Here is a 16,618-nt window from a genome sequence, read left to right as displayed (position 1 = left end):
GAATGCAACCCAATCATGCCTGTGTGACCCAGTGCTGGCACGTAGGATGTTGTACATACAGAACTTAAGTGAGTTCTAAAAGTAAAAGGCGAATTCAAGAAAAAGTCCCACAGGGCTTCTTAATAACAGAAATCCCATGTGTGGCTCAAGTAGCCCCTATGCTGCAGGGAGAATATTCTATAGGAGGTGTTTGTATACTCTCACCACGTCTTTACACTCCTCTCTGAGCACCCCCTCCCAGTGCTGCTGTGGGCACAGGACAAAAGGTTGGGGTACAATAGTTGGGGACCCTGCACGAGGAGACAGAAAGCTTCAGAGCTGACGAAGATAAAAGAAATCTGTGTTTACAGCTGATAGTGGGAGCTGAGCGTCTCTGCAACGTCTGTTTGTCAGGGAGCCATCTCGTCTTAAAATAGCAACACCTCTTCCACATGGATGGTTTACTCCGGGTACACGCTGGAACTGAACAGCTTCCTCTATAATAAGTAGACAACAGTAAGTGGACTAGCAGGCTCCAGGTCTCTCCTCTTAGTATCCAAAACATGAAGGAAAAATAGAAAGTTGGTCAATGCTCAGCTGTAAGCCAGCCCATGGAGCCGTTTTTACAGAAAAAAGAAAATACATCCCTGCCATCAGCAATTTTGAAAAATGTAATATTTTCCAAATTCTGCTTCAATGCGAAAGAGGTGAACATCTGGCTGAATTACTTAGTCAAGCAGTTTTCAGAGCAAGTTTTATGTCAGCTCATAAAGAGGCAGAACAAATAATGTGTCTTGGCATCTCTTTTTCAAGTAGACTTTAATATGCTGTTTAGAATTATCTTTATTCGTCATTTTACTCCTGTGATAATTATGGGATGTTGACATCTTTTTTTGGTTGTTACAATCAGTATAAACCAAACTCTCCTGCTTTACTCATACTGCGTTACCTAGGCATGGTAGATATCTCCCCACTTTGTGGGTACTTTCTCTGTGATAAAGGAATTAAAACGTCCTGCTCAGTTTCCTTACAGTGGGAGACAGGCTACTTTTTAGGGTACCCACATCAAAAACTTCTCAGAAGGCAAAGGCTGTAAGTCAGCACCGGTGACTTGAGACCATCTTATTACTCAAGATTTTTAAATATGAGATATACTAAAGCAAATAAGAGCTTATTTAAAGCAAATAAGAGCTTGTTCCTAGATCTGAGTGAGGATGAAATTAGGCCAATGCTTTTGGCTTTTGAAAACACCACAGTTATTGCTATAAGGCTTAGGGGTCTTCCTGCGCACTGGAAAGCCAGGGAGTGCAGAAGGTTACTTTCCCATAAGCATTACAAATCCAGAATATCATGAGTTAGTGAGTTCATCTGATGTGCACTGACTAAGGGTCTGGGCAGTAAATTTTGGAAATGTAATGTTTATTCAAGCTAATTTTGGTTGCGGGCATCAGATCTCAGCTGCTAGAATCCAAAAAGCAGAGATGCGTTTTCTTTTCTGCCTTTTTACTCCTTTCTTCTGTAAAGTTTTTGGTGTGGGGGAAGAGGGAGGGAAAGTAAGAGGGGGGGAAGGAGAGGGCAATAAAACATTTTATCCCCTCTTTCAGACATGATCACATGATTGTTCAGGAATCTCTTGTGCATCTCGCTTCATATTCCGTTAGAAAAGTTTTCCCAGTCCCTCAAATACTGCTACAGGAGTGCTGCAACTGGCTTCAAGGCACCTGGGACCAGGCAGCTCTAAGTGAATGGATTTTTTAAATAATGTATTTTGATGGAAAAACCTACTGAGGAAAAAATTTGAAGGGGAGGAAAAAAAGGCTTTGCTAAAGTTGGAGCTATTTAAAGAAGCCAAAATTACCTTGCATTTTACGTTATTTGATGACATCTCATCATCCTTGGGGATTTGCCCCACCAGCTCAGTGCAGTTGGCATGGGATGGAGAGGCAGACAGACTGGGTGTACAGGAGTCCTGAGCTGTGTGCCTGGACCTGGTGTTGGAAAATCCACATGTATGTCCTGCACTTATGTTTGTTTTAATCGGGCATTGCGTAAGCATCTAGAATTTGGCTCTATCTTAGTGGATTTTGAGGGAGAGGAGAGGTTGGGTTATGCTTTTCTCCTTTTCTTGAGCACTGTCTGATGCAGTTGCTAACGAGGCAGTTGGACTGGTATTTCGAACAGCAGCAGCATCCCCTGAGCAGGGAATCGTCCTTATGTCTCTGCGGTGCAGCTACCAAATGAGTAAGCTCCTGGAGTGTAAAGTATCTCTGTCTTGCAGAGCCACTCCACAGTCTGTCTCTGGGAGAAAACCTAAAAATACATCTAGAAATTGGAAGCTGAAGTCTAGCTCCCAGTTTAAGCAGTAAACTTATTTCCTTAGGGCTAAATCTTGATGCCTTTGAAGTCTGTGGCAAGGGTTCCGCTTGACTTCACTAGAGACAGTCTTTGGCCTTTACTGTTTCATGGGCTCTGGAAGTGATCCAGTCTGAAGATACTGCTGTGCTTCTTCCATTCAACACAGAGAGGGGAAGGCTCTACCTTTGCTATGCTGAGGGACATCCTCTTTGGGCAATATGGCATAAAGATGGTGGGAAACCAAGATTTCTTAATATGGGAGAAGTACCGTTATTAACATTTGCACATGCTGTGCAATAAATTATCCCCTCTGCATAGAGTGGGAAAATTTCCATCCCCTTTCATGTCTGACACATCTTCTCCAGGGTAGTCTCTGCTAGAGAATGACTAAAGCTGCCTTAAAAAAGGGAGATGGGAATAAAGCTGATCTCAGACAAAGTAAATATTGATTGACCTGTTCTTGCATACAAAAAAGGCCAAGATTTTTGCCAAAGTCAAGGAACAGAGCTTTTCTCTCTATTATCCTCCTTTCCTGGCCAGAGATGTTACAGGCCTCAGACTGGCTTGAGTCTACAGCCCTCCTGGCCAATGCTGAGGAACTCTTTTGAGTGCCAGTTCTCCAAATGTTGAGAACTGCGTTGAATATTTAATAGTTAAGGGTGAAGGAGGCCAAATTCCAAGGCCCATTTAGAAAAGCATCTGTGTTTTTTTTTCTTTTTGTCTGAACAAGCTTTGATTTGCTTTTTCTTTTAATCTAGGAAAACTGCAATCCCCTGATGTTAGCTGATGCGCAGCCATGATTGGCACTGCTGCATTTCTGGTTGTTAAATTCTGACCTTGCGAGATCAGCATTTGGATTAAATAGCCAAAGCAAGCAGCCTGCCTGGCCTAGCTTCTCCAATGAGCAGTTAAATAGGTTGGTTAGCAGGCCTTTGAATAATGGGGATTGCATTTGGGCAGGGAAGAGGGAAGGAAATACTATTCTCCTCGCTCATTTTCAACAGTTGTAGTGTCATGGCAATCGTTACAGGCTTACTTTTAACTGTCTTTACCATGTGTTAAACATCTTCTTTAGACCAAATAGTAGAGCAAGCAAGCTTTTGGGCACGCGAGCCCCTTGTTCGGGTCTGGACACATTTACCTTTGTAGCTCTTTCCACATAGACCTGAGTGTCTTCCCCAGCTAAGTAGTCCAGCTGAAGTTGCAGCCAGCTGGCTCCAGTTTGTGTTGCTGTTGCCTGTGAATCTGCCTTGGACTCTGAGCTGTTTGTGCCTCCTATCAGACCATGGGGCAAGAAACCAGAGGGTTTGGCTTGCCTGTCCTTTGCAGGCTTCTCCAGGAGTCAGGAGAGAGGGATAGGTGCCTCCAGACAGCACTCCCATCCTCTCTTAAACAAGGCACCCAACTCCTAGGTGACTAAGGCTAGAGGCAAGCCCTACGTCTACTACTCAGCGAGGGCCATAACTAAATTCTCAGCTCTCTGCAAACCAGGTCTGGTTCCTCCTACTTAGGAAAATAATGTAAAGCTGATCTCCTGGGGGAAAAAGTGCTGCTGTTGAGAACCTTAAGCAGTTCAGTGAAATCTAGGTGCAATTTTTTCATGCTGGGAGGCACCTTCACTTCCCTAAACTCTTCAGAGTCTCAAAGATCAAAAGCGGCTATTTTCTAATCTGGAAAGAGACAGATACGAGGCTTTTGCTCCCTTTGAAAGGTCTATTCCTTGCCTTCTGGGGATATAAAATTTTGCAATCCCAGCTCAGTCTGTTGTTCAAAATTCCTCTCCAGCTGTGTGGTCAGTACTCAGAATTAAATCCCAAAGAAATGGAGTATTGGTACTCAGTGGGAAATTTCCTTGTGGTGAGGTCAGCTCCCTCCAGAACATCTGGAGCTGGTCCCTAGTGGGACAGGACAGAGCCGGATGCACCCTGGAGCTGATGCATTTTTGGGAATTGCTGATTACTCAGTTGAGTGTGCACTTGCTCCTGACACTAAGTGCAGGAGGAAAAAGCTGAGTGCTCTGTATTCTGATTATTTGAACACACTTGTGTCAGATGATGATTGTGCTTTCCTGTAACCTGTCTCCCTTTTGCACTGACTGACTTGGCCCCTTGGCCACTTCGATCCCTCTTCTGTGGATCCAGCCCTTGGGTTGCCTGACAACTCGTATTTTCTCTGTGCTTCCTTTTCAGATGTGGATGTTCTTCAAAAACTGGGCCTGGCAGGGAAGAAGCCATCGAGTGGTTGGTCCTTGTCACGTGCAGTTCCTCAGGGGGTCATTCCTTTCAAATCGGGGGTCATCTTCACTCAGCGAGCACGTATCGAAGCACCCGTCAGCACCATCTTCCCCACAGGCTCCAACACTGACCTGGTCCTGGTGCTGAGCCTGTGCTCCCACCGTATCAACAATGCTTTTCTCTTTGCCGTCAAGAGTAAAAAGAAAAAACTGCAGTTGGGGGTCCAGTTTGTGCCTGGAAAGATTATAGTGTATGTGGGCCACAAGCGCTCTGTATATTTTGATTACAATGTCCATGATGGCCAGTGGCACAATATGGCCATCAATATCCGAGGCCAGACAGTCACTTTATTTACTTCTTGTGGGAAGCGCAGAGTACATGCAGATTTGCATTTTAAAAAGGACGAGGCATTGGATCCACATGGGTCTTTCCTCTTTGGGAAGATGAACCAGCACTCCGTGCAGTTCGAAGGAGCCATCTGCCAGTTCGATATTTATCCTTCCGCCAAGGCAGCTCATCATTACTGTAAATACCTGAAAAAACAGTGCAGGCAAGCAGATACCTACCGGCCAAACCTGCCCCCCCTCATCCCAGTCCTGCCAAGGGATCCCAATGCCTCCCCGAGTACCCCACAGCACGTGGAGCCCTCGCTTCAGGGTCTGAAAAACCTGACCACTGCGACCCCATCCTTGGAGCTTGGCAGGGTCACTGCACCCTTAAAGACTCAGGGTTCAGGTGCAACAACCATCCCATCGGTCTCATCCACACTGCCACTGCCAAGACTGACAAACAAAGCCACGAAGGTCGCGGTGGCACCATCTCCTGTTTCGTTGAGTACTGAAACTCGGCCGCCCACCCATTCGCGCTCTCCGGTGACAGCGGCGACCCTCAGGGTATCTCATCCAACTCCCAGCGCACGCATGGAGAAAACTCCCCTTCCCACTGCCAAAAAGGCCCTGCCTACAAGCCAGAGCCCTGCTACATCCAAGGAAGGCAGGAAGGAATCCGAGCAAGAGACCAAAAACAAGATCAACCAAAAACCAACCATTGAGCCCTCTGAAACAGCCAGTACTGTAAAGCCAATGAGAAGGATGACTGATAACACAACCAGCAATGTCCACTTTGTGACCCTAAAACAAACCCCTCAGAAGCCAAACAATGGGCCTGTTCCAAAGAAGCATGTGCCACCCCCCGCCAGGAAAGCAGATCCTAGTGATGTCCCTCTGGTGTACCCCAAACCACCTCTGGGGTCTGCTCGTCCCGTTACCAGAGCCAGAGCACAGGTCTTCAACCTCACAACCCCAGCTGCAACAGATGGGTATCAAATCTTTGATCCCCTCGGACCCACTCCATTTCCATTGTTACTGGGATATCCAGGAGCGAAAGGAGAGAGAGGACCCCAGGTAAGTTCAGACTTATAATGATAACTATTGCTGTTGAAATTCAGCTGACTGGTTGGCAAAACATAACCTGCAAGGATTTCTATAATGTTTAGTGGAATTTGGCGCCTTGAAGTGGAAGGCAAGCGCTGTTACTTTTCTGAAAAATCACAATTTTAGTGTATACCCCAGTGTAAACTGTAGAGCTCTGTGATGGTGGATACCCCTTAAAAGTTTGTGATTAAAGTTGTTGGTCAATGTTAGTTTAAAAAAAAGAAAAAAGGAAAAAATCCCAAACCCATACTGGCAGTTGGGATCTTTTGCTGGTTCAGATTTGGATGACCAGGTTAGGACTCTGCTCCACACTCTTGGTTTTACTCCAGGGTCAAGGGGACAGATTTGTAGGGTACTTTCCAAAAAAGAAAAAAAAAATAGGTACCTCAAAATGCACCACAAAATAACTTTTTCTTAACCTTGGTGGTTAACTTACTTTGTACTTAAAATTCATATTTCCAGAAAAGTGCCCTGTTTCAGCAAATGCAAGTACAGAGATTGCTTCAGGATTTTTTAAACAAATCCTCCTCCACTTTTATGGTGTAATTTACTTTTTTATTTCTCATAGCCCACACTTGCTTAAAATGTGCAAAGAGTTTCCTTTATAAATTTAACTACTGCATTCCACACACAATAACTGCTCTCAGGTTGTATATCTTGGCCATCAGAAAAGTATACATACATTTTGTAATGCTAAAAGCAGTCAGGCCATGCTAATTATCTGCTAACTTTTTTTTTTTTTTTTAATGCAAGTATGCTAACAGGATCTTTAAACTGGCCAACTTTCAGGAGGATTTGGTGTTCCAGCCCAAGCCTTTTGCTGTATTGTATATGTGAAAGAGGGGTTGTACATGTAAAATAAGTTTCTCCCAGACAGAGCCTGTGGTTGCCAAGTTCCAGCCTAGAGCAAATTTTTACAGCTGACTTCTTAAAATAGTGAAAGAAGGGTTTACAATGGAAAAATTGAGGCTAGCTTAAGGAACACTATCAACGGCGCTTCAGTCCGCAGATGTGCTCCTCATTGTTGCAATAACACCTAAAAACGAAAGGGTCATGTTTTGCAGGCATTCAAAGTGTACTTACCTTTAAGGTTTGCATTTCACACCTTTCCCATGTTGATTTTTCTCCTTGTAATTTGAGTGGGGAGTTACTTGGGGGTTTGGTTTTTTCAAAGGTTCCCGTCACTGCCCAGATGCGAAGGATGCTGCCCTAGGCTCTGGGATGCTGTGCGGCGGGGCAGCTCTGGGCTCCTGCTGCTTTGACTCTTTTGTCTCCTCTAACTTCATGGATACGGACACACACCCCTGGTCTAGTCTTTGCACTTGGAAAAGTTCTGCAAAGTCTCTGAGTAGACAGAATGAGCTTCAGCAGTTTTATCTTTGGCTCTCTGCTTTTAAGCAGTCTCCTGTGTTTTGTGGAGAGTCATTTCAGGCATATTTCCAAGAGCAGAAATTCAGACAATTGTGAAACTTTTCTCTTAAAACATTACTTACCTTACTACCTGGTAAATGCGTGGCCTGTTCTGAGCCCAGGGAAATCCTGGACTTTTCCACCTTCTTGCCCTAAAAGCATTATGAAGGTGACCGGGCTCCAAGTCCCCACTTCCCCCTGCAATTTAAAGAGCTTATTATTAAATTGGAGTGGAAAATCCCTCTCAGCTTGTGAATCATAGCAAACAAACTGATTCAGGCCATGGAGAGGCGAGAGAAGAGATGGCAGGATTTTTCCATCTGGTCTGAGAACAACTAGAGTCCTGAATCGAGGGAAGGGAGAACATCTTGAGTCTCTGTCTGGCCTTACCCTCTGACTGCTGGAAACAAAGTCGGCATTAGGGAGGGGAAGGGTATGGCTCTGCTGGAGCTGGCTGCTGTGCGGTGTTTGATCGCTCCTGTGACTCACTCGGAGATCTCTGTACAATACTTCGTTGAGTATCTCTGACGTGGGAAGAGAAAGAGGAGAAAGGAGCGGAATCGAGATGACATGTTGAGAAATTAATGTAGCATTTATATGGCCAGACGAGCGTGTTTCAGAACAAGTGCTGATAAATGCTTCGTGGTTGAGTAATTACCTGGCACTATCCTCACGTTATTGGGCAGACATTTCTGATGAGGTCAGTACAGCCCTTCCTGGTCTGGCGCACGATATCTCAGCCCGCCAGGGAGCCTGCGCTCTGGATTGAGCAGGTTATGGGCTGGGAACTGGCATCGGGATGCATGGAGTCTGGCCCGATGGTGGAAGGGTAAGAGTCAGCGAGTTAGTTTGCCCGCTTGCGTTACCTGATACAAGGTCTCTTCAAGAAGACTGTCGCTCTGGGCAGGGAAGGGTGGGTGCAAATCCGCCTTCTGCCTTTTCAGCGAGGTTTTGGGCTACCTTGGAAATGATCAGTGTGCGCGGGCAGACTGGCAGCCAGCTGTTCCCTGCCTGTCCCCACCCCAGAAGAGGGGTCTGGGGGTCTACAAGGACAGTTTTTCTTTTGGGTGCTTTCCTCCTCCCAACACTAAAGGGTGGTTAAAGGAGAAGACAAGCACTGCCCCCAAGGGACTAATGCTTGCTAGGCTCCTCCAGGGGAGGACGAGACAGCAGGCAGGTAACGTGGGGAACAGAAAGGGACTGGGAAAAACTGGCGTTGTCACTGGCGTTCCCTTTGTGTGCTGGGAAGGTGGCCTGGGATCTTCTCCCACCTTAGCGGGGGGCTAAGAGGCCCCTGGAGTCCCAGTCCCGCATGGCCCGAGGCTGGGTCAGTTCAGAGTTAGTTCTGGCTCCCAGCCTTGCTTAGGTGAAATATCGCCCTGAAAGGAGAGACTTGTCGTGACCTGGGGGGGTGAATGGATCCCAGGCGGAGATTGGGGTACTGGTTTTCTCTCTCTTCCCTCTTTGCTGCGCACAGGCTCAGGACGCAGCCCTTACAGCCCCGGATGCTCCACAGGCTTTCCAGCTAGTGAGGAGAATCCTGATCATCCCTAAGTCAGAGTGTGAACGATAGCCAGGGTGTGAGGCTGGATTAATCAGCAGTGTGTGGTCTCTGCTCAATTCTGGCTGTTTGAGTAGTGCAAAAATGTAGTATAATCTCAGCTGTGCACAGGGCCCCTTCCCCACAGCTGGGGAGGTATCCACCTCGTTAGAGGAATACAAGCAGTGGGCTAAAAGAATATCTTCACCTAGCAATAAAAGGCAGCATCCTCTGTGGTTTGATCTGGGCAACTGTCCTAAAAGACCACCGCACTGCAGTGCAACAGGAAATGAAGACACTGTCCCACATGCAATTAATGGCAGAGCATTAATTCTTCAGGAATGTTGGGTTTCCTGGGCGGCTAAAAGAGGGAGGATAATGTGCTCTTAAAAAAGAGAAAATTGCTTGGGAACCATTAATAACCGCAAGCATTTGGGATCTCTGCTCTAAATCTCTTCTGGAGATGAGGAAAATAGCAAAAAAAAAAAAAAAAAAAAAAAAAAAAGAAAAAGAAAAAAAAAGAAAAAAAGAAAAAAGAAAGAAAGAAAAAACCACCCAAACATCATGCTAAGTCAGGAACGCAGCACTGACTCAGCAGCTGGCACACTTTCCTCTGAATCATCCCCGCGGCTTCCCGCAGCACCTCGGCAGAGCCTGGCGTGAGCTCTCGCCTCCCCGCGCGGGGCCGGGCAGGTACTCTGCTTAGCTTTCAGGACGACGTGAACCCAGAGCATGGCTGCTTGGACAGCCCCAGAAGAAAAATAATCTTCCGTTGACAGGGTGTCAAGCCCGCGAGCCCCCGCGAGGCCGTGAAGCGATAGATGTTTTGAACTCTTTGGTGGACGACGTTTCGCTCGCTCCCTGGGATTTTGTTTATACCAGCAGCGGATTTGCTGGGGGGAAGTTTAGGGGGGCTGCAGCCCCCTCTCCTGCCCATCAGCACTGCCCACCATGGTATACGTGCTCTGTGCTGCGTGTTAGAGACCCCGGCCCTGCTGCAGCCCTGGGCTGGCCGGGGTATATACGGTGTACACCAAGTGGGCCTTTCTACTCCTATACAATAAGGCTGTAATTCTGCACGTTTCTGCCCACCACAAGCAAAAAGCCCCAAATTGCCTCTAGTGATAAACCTCAGAGGGTTATTTTAGAACAAGGAGATCCCACCTGATGCTGAAACGTGCAGAGGAGCAGAGTGTGATCGCCCGAGCTAAGAGGCGACCAGAGGTGCAGGGAGGGAGGGAGCGTGTCACGAACGCCTCCCCGAGCATCCGAGTCGGAAGAGTCGCCGGGTAAGAGCGCAGCTGGCGGCACAAGTTTCCCTCTGCCGTGGGCACTGCGCAGCCAGGAGCCCCAGGTTCGAACCCTGGTGGCGGCATCCCAGCCAGAGGTGTGGCCTTGTTCTGGCAGGCAGCACTGTTTTAAAGGCAGATGTGTTTCGGAGTGCGTTCGCAGTCTAGACTGCTCCAGCTGCCATCTTCTGAATGACCAGTTTTTCTTGGAGCCCAGCTCCTCTTATAAAGAAACAAACCTTGCCAATTTAGTCAGTGGGTAAGGCAGAAAGAGGTGATTGGGAACACTGATAAAATATGAAGTGCCTATTTCCAGTCCTCCTTCTACCACAAAAGGCTACTCAGGCTGACAATGTATGACAAATTCAGGAACCCATGATGTGTTTGCATGTCTTTTAATGAATGAGTCATGTGTTTTTTTTAAAAAAAAAAAAAAAGCGCACTTTGTATAATACATGGGAAAAATTTTAGCTTCACTCACATGGTTGGGTCACAAATTTTTGCTAATTTAATCAGCACTCTCCCCAAAGGGAAATTTTGTCATAGGCAAATGATTAAGCATCACAGAGCTCTATTTGCATAAAATGAGGTTTATTTTGAGGAGCAGTAGTTGCAAGTGTCAGTGGGGTGAGTGTGCTGGGACGAATGTAGGGATGTATTTGTATAAATATACATACTTAAATCTATAAAAATAGAAAAAGAATGATGTAATATGGGATCCCTTTATTTCTTCACACTCCTTCTGACTTCCTTCCGTTGTCTGAGCATGTCTGAGAGTCTGAAGTATCTCACACAGAGACTGTTCCTGAAATGTCTCTGTAAAAAAAAAAGCTGCTTTCAGCAAGCAGCAATGCTAATATTTTACCATCTACTATACTGTCATGATATTAGAAACCCAATTGTGACAAGGACTTTACTATGATAGGTGTTGTACAGACTCAGAATAAATATCTGTGTACTGCAGAGATTGTTGTGAGTCTGGCTTTTCACCAACATCTTGGTTTCTATCAGAATTTTGAGGGTTTTTTCTCCTTAGCCTGGTTAAAACCGTGATGTATCCAAATTTAAATCTGCGTTGGAGGAGAGAGTAACTCAAGTGTTGGATTTTTTTCCCAAACCTCCAGATTTGTTTTAGGCCTTGGTTCAAGTGAGGTTTACATTTAGTTCCTCTCTGCCTCTCTGAGAAGTGCCCAGCAAGGACAGCCGTCCTTGTTGTTGCTGATATCAGAGGTAAGGTAGGGTTGGTTTGTCCTTTGTGGATGAGCTCTTCTACTTGTCTTCCATTCTGCTGAGCCGGGGAACGTTAGTTCTAGCGCTTTCCCTGAAGCCAACCAGTCCCTCCATGCTGGTGCTTTTCAGAGCTTCAGGGCTAAATGGTGAGTCTGTAACAGTAGTCGTTGCATTTGAGATATGCCTCCTCTGCCTGCAGGAGGACAAAACACAGATTCTCTGTTTGCAGGTAACGTCACTGCTTAAAATTTGGTGCCAATGCAGGGAGAAGCTTTCGATATGTTTTTCTAAACTCACTTTTAAGATGTCCGTTAGCCTCTGAGAAAGAGGAATGTTCCCTCATCGGTCCTTTCAGTGTTTTGCAAACTGCAGCCTGCCCACCTCTGAAATGCAGCCATTTCTGGGATAAAGGTTAACGAACAGTGCCTCTAAGCAGGGAGAGGGAAGGGAGAGGTATGTTGGAGAGATCCTAAAATATAGGTGTGATAGTCTAACAGTGGAGTTGCACTGGAACATGAGCTAAATGGTGCACTGGGTGATCGTTCGCCTATTTACTGCTAGGCTGACCGCTTGCCCCTGGGGATATGATTACAGGACTGTTTGGCTCTCTGCGAAATTTGATTCACTAATGATTCAAAAGGAAGAGACTCATTTCCCAAATCACCAGCACCAATTTCTGTGCCGATTGTTTTCCTTGAAGTCTTCCCTGAACAGGCTCAACCTTGCCCAGGATTTGAGATCTGAAAACACCTTAGCTCCCAGTGGTATTGCTGTAGGCAGAGGAAGCAGTGTGAGGAGCGTAGCGATGTGGGAGAGGCATAAACTAGCTAATCTCGGCAACAAGAGGAAACGGTGAGATTTCTCTTGTCCTCAGGGTCCAATGTATTTCCCTTTCAGAGAACCTAGTTTAATTCTCCATTTGCAACTTGAAGCTCAAGAAGCTAGGAAAAAAAGTCCCTTTTGCGCCAGAAAGTTTCCCAGAAGCAGCTTAGAATAAATCCTATAATCATTTGGTGGGATCAGTCATCGTTGCTAATGCTACCGTGGGAAACTGAGAAGGGTTAAACTTTCATGTGGCTGCCATTAGTTGTTTCACAGAACTGTTCAGGCTGGTTAACAGTTCTACTGTTTGGCCTGAGAAAAGAGAGTAGTTGTTCTGCCACATTTCTCCTTGATCCTCTGATTTTGCTTCATGTGATAACAGGGTGTGTGTTCTCCTCCATCAGTTTGCAGAAAGGAGTAGGCAAGAAGCCAGCAACTCAGGAATCAAAATGCTGGGAATGGTGGTTGCTACAGTCAACTGTCAGCTTTGCAGAGCTCTCCAGGCGTCCATGCGGTGGGAGGGCAGGAGCAGAGCAGCGTTATCTTCCTCCAGCTGCCAGGAAGAGGAAACCCTCCTGCCTCTTGGAGCACTTCCTACTGCTCACAATAGACTTCCCCGGGGATGCTCTAAAGGTTGCAATGGAAAGGTCCATGCAGGCTCTGTTTGATTAAGTTAACTCTTCCATGAGGGGTGCAGATGGACGTGTCTCTGAGCATAGGGACGGCCTGGGCAATACCTGCAGACAGGTTCTGGAGGCTTGCTGCGTGGTGGCTCTGTTGAGAAGCGTCTTTTCTCCATGACCTGGAGCCTTACATTTCAAGTGGGACTGTGTCCATCATCCTTAAGTAGCTGGGCCCTGATCCAGCCTTATTCTTCTCTGACTGCCTCTGCGGATGTGCTTTTCTCTTAGTGTCTATGTCAGTATTGCTCTCTCTGGTCAAAGCCAGTTGTCTGATGTGGGCCGCCTCTTTGAAAACTTGAGCTGGATGATATAGAGGCATACAGGCATGAGGAGAAGTGAGTCACTAAAACGGCCCAATAGACATCCGGTCCGAGCACACGACCAAGTAACGGTGTGGGAAGCTAGAATGTGGCCTTGCAGTGCATCATGTTTCACAACTGCCCATGTTTACCCGGTTACCCCAGTGTCACAAGAGTCATCTTGAATTCCCTTCTGCTTATCTATGGTCATGCTCTTGCACTATGCATGGCTCCGTGGAGGAGCCACTCATCCTGCAGCCGGCTTGTTTCTGTTCCCCTTCAGGAGAGGAAGAAAAGATTGAAGGAAAGGTCACATCACAGATTAGACCAAAGGCGAGTGACAGGAATGCCTGAGTTACATGCTGCTGTTTCTGTGCTGTCTCAGCCAAAATGCCTTTCTCTAACTCCATATCCCCACTCCAGTGCAGGTATTAACTCTCTCCTTATTTTTATGTTAGCTTCAGTTAACAGCCCACGTTTTTGGAGAACATTAGTACTCAAGTGTCCAAGTGCAATTGCAGCTGCTGTTAGCAGGAAGGTGGAAAAGGTCACCTCAAGTTTTGTACGCCAGGAACGCCATTCTGAAGAGACGGCTGCCTCTTCCCTTTGCTTCTTCTTTTAGGGGTAAATAGGGATGTCTTTTAATGGAAAAGAGGTCAAGGATTTGAATTTGTCTTTGGTTAACTCCATTAACCATCACTACATCGGTTGCATTAGATTCATGTTTTGATAGCTATCTTCCCAACTAAAAGGGCAAAGGGATTTTTTTTAATAAAAGCTTAGATTCTGGAGCACACTTATCTGCCAGGCTTTAAAAAAATACTACAGTTATGTATGTGTCTGTTTGCACAGCTGCATAATTGCATTATGCATGGGGCCCTGAGCTGGCACAGTGGCAGGTTAAAACGATGTGTGTGTTGTTAAAATGAAGGCTAGCTGCATCACCACAGATTGTTAATACAAGGACCGGTAATACCATGTTAGCCAGCAACAGGCAACTTGCAAAGAGGTTGGATAAAAGTGTCTCAGCCGATAGAGACTGGGCTAGAAATTGCCCAGAACTGGGAGCAGGCAGTGCTGGGTGGTAGCAGTGAGTGATACAGTAGCTGTCTGGGTGCACCAGCATGGGGGATGAGTTCTGACCCTTTTAAAACAATCATTTTCTTGTCGTCTTTACTATAAATGGAAATAATGTCAGAAAGACATGTTCCGATTCATTTGATGTGCTGTCAAATTAGTAGCACGGATAGGGTGACCCTGGCTGTTGCTTGCTTCTCCCCCTGACTATTTCCTATTGTGCCAAGGTTCGGTTGGATATCTTTTAAAAGATCTCTTTTATATCAATTAATTTGTTGCTCATCTGCTGTATAGGAGGGCCAGTAACGTGAGGGAGTGCTTATTCACCAGTTATCTGTATGGTTCAGCCAGGTTTTCTCTGTTTGAAATCTTATCCTGGGGATGAGATTTAGGGTAGGGATCTCCAGGGTTTATTTTAGTTACTAAATCACGCACTTGGCAACTCCTGAAAACTATGCTAGAGGTGATGAACTTTTAGCTCTTCCTCTGGGCCAGTAACGCTCTGCAGCATCTAAACGGTTCGGCCGGGCAATGCTTCAGCCTCGCAGTGGGCTCACTCGCCCTGCGAGACCCACCTGCCTTCCCTGCGGAGCGCCACTCCTGGGAAGAGCTCCCCGGACCGCTGCATGGTCAGAGAGTTTGGGCTGCCTTCCAGACATCCTTCGTCTGCTGCTCTAGATCTCTCTCTCCTTGCAAGAAATGAAAACCCATCTTTTGTAACAAGCTACTAGAATATAAATCCTCTGGGAGACACGTTAATTAACAGTTATTCTTGTCAGACATGTTTGGCTTGAGGGGGGAAAAAAGCTTTGAGGAGTTATTAGGAGTTGCAAGTGGCTCTCTGGAAATTTGAATTCTCCAGTCCATTGAAAAAATGAATAAATAATTGAATAAATTCAAAGGAGTTCAAACCTCATTGGTTAAGTATTTTTCCCTAATCTGTTTCAGATCCGGGCACAGCTGGGTGCCTGATATCTCCACTTCGTTCTCACCTTCTTCCAAGAAGCCCTGCTACTCTGACATGTCTGAGTTGACCTCCCCTATATTGTAGAGCCATACTTAAGAATTTCCAACGTTGACACCAATTTTATTACGTTTTATAACACCCTGCTTTAAAATATGAAGTGCTGGGATGTGATTATGTTACAACTCATATAGTGACCTACACTACTAAGAACTGTGCTTCCTCAGCTGGTATATATTACAACACACAATGTTCCTCCCTCGCCAAGGTGCTAACACGTTACTTCTGTTGTGTGTGAGCAAATAGCAGGAAAATCTGAAGCTGAGACAGTTGTGTTACCCCTGTGTTACAGCACAGGTCCAGGAAGCTGGAAGTGTGAAACCCAGCTGTGATCACAGGAATGCAGTGCACAGCAAGATGATGTGAACACTCTGTCTCTGGTCTATGGAAATAAATGGTGCTGCAAATGTTATCGTGCGTGGCTTTTATACCTTTACGGCAGTAACGTAAGCTGAAGGGAAATTCTGGCCTTTGTGTTATAACTGACCCTTCTCCCCAGGTCTTCAAACAGTTGTGTTATGGGTTTCTCTGAAACACTGTCAACACCATCCTGTTGTAGAACTGTCAATAATACTTTTCTTTTTCCCCCTAGGGTCCACCAGGACTACCGGGCTTACCAGGACCACCTGGCAAGAGAGGATCCCGAGTAAGTGGTTTAAAAATGTCTCTCCATCTCTGCCTGCATCCACCTGTCCTGCTGCTGGTGTCTGGTCTTAGGGCCATCACTGAGTAGTGCTTGCTTCAAGCCCAGCTGTTGATGTTTGGCCTTCCTCCTTTCTCTCATTCCCTGTTGAAGGTTTTTAGGACATCACACTTCAGTGATTTACAATCTCTCCAAGCCAAGGTTTGGCATCAGCAAAGGCTGGAGATGAATGTTTCAGAATGGCTGTCAGTAAGATGAGCTCTGTCTCTCTCACCATTTTGTGTCTGGCATCCACTCCTTGCAGGCCTGGTGCTGATATTGGCTTTGGCTGCTTTCCTCTCTCTATCTTTCCGTCTCCCCGGCTTCCAAAAATTGTTTCCTTTGAGGTCTTTCACTGTCACTGTGCCTTCACTAGTGGGACTGAGGTCTTGGACCTTGGACTGGGACCATAGGCTCCTCATACAAAGATGAACTACTGTGTTTCCCAAACTGAGACCTGCTCTCTGACTCATTTTCAGGCTCTACAACAAAATTCCTGAACTGTTCCTCAATATCCATTGCAAATTCCTGAATTTCTTCCTTCTATACTAAATTCTGATG

The 16,618-nt window shown here is 46.1% G+C and overlaps 1 protein-coding gene across 3 annotated transcripts in view; it reads left to right on the top strand.

Annotated features, from left to right (window-relative positions):
* Positions 1-16,618, top strand: part of COL27A1 (collagen type XXVII alpha 1 chain) — a 167,247-nt gene that overhangs the window by 10,214 nt on the left and 140,415 nt on the right. For all 3 annotated transcript variants that reach the window (XM_009666966.2, XM_009666965.2, XM_009666964.2), the window contains exons 3-4: positions 4,524-5,971; positions 15,968-16,021. In XM_009666966.2, the coding sequence (XP_009665261.2) occupies positions 4,524-5,971; positions 15,968-16,021 (1,502 nt within the window). The remainder of the gene's footprint in view (positions 1-4,523; positions 5,972-15,967; positions 16,022-16,618) is intronic.

The sequence above is a fragment of the Struthio camelus genome, chromosome 20, assembly GCF_040807025.1.
Source record: "Struthio camelus isolate bStrCam1 chromosome 20, bStrCam1.hap1, whole genome shotgun sequence".
In the NCBI taxonomy this organism is placed as follows: Eukaryota; Metazoa; Chordata; class Aves; order Struthioniformes; family Struthionidae; genus Struthio; species Struthio camelus.
The sequence above is the reverse complement of the archived record's forward strand: the minus strand, read 5'-3'. Positions and strand labels throughout refer to the sequence as shown.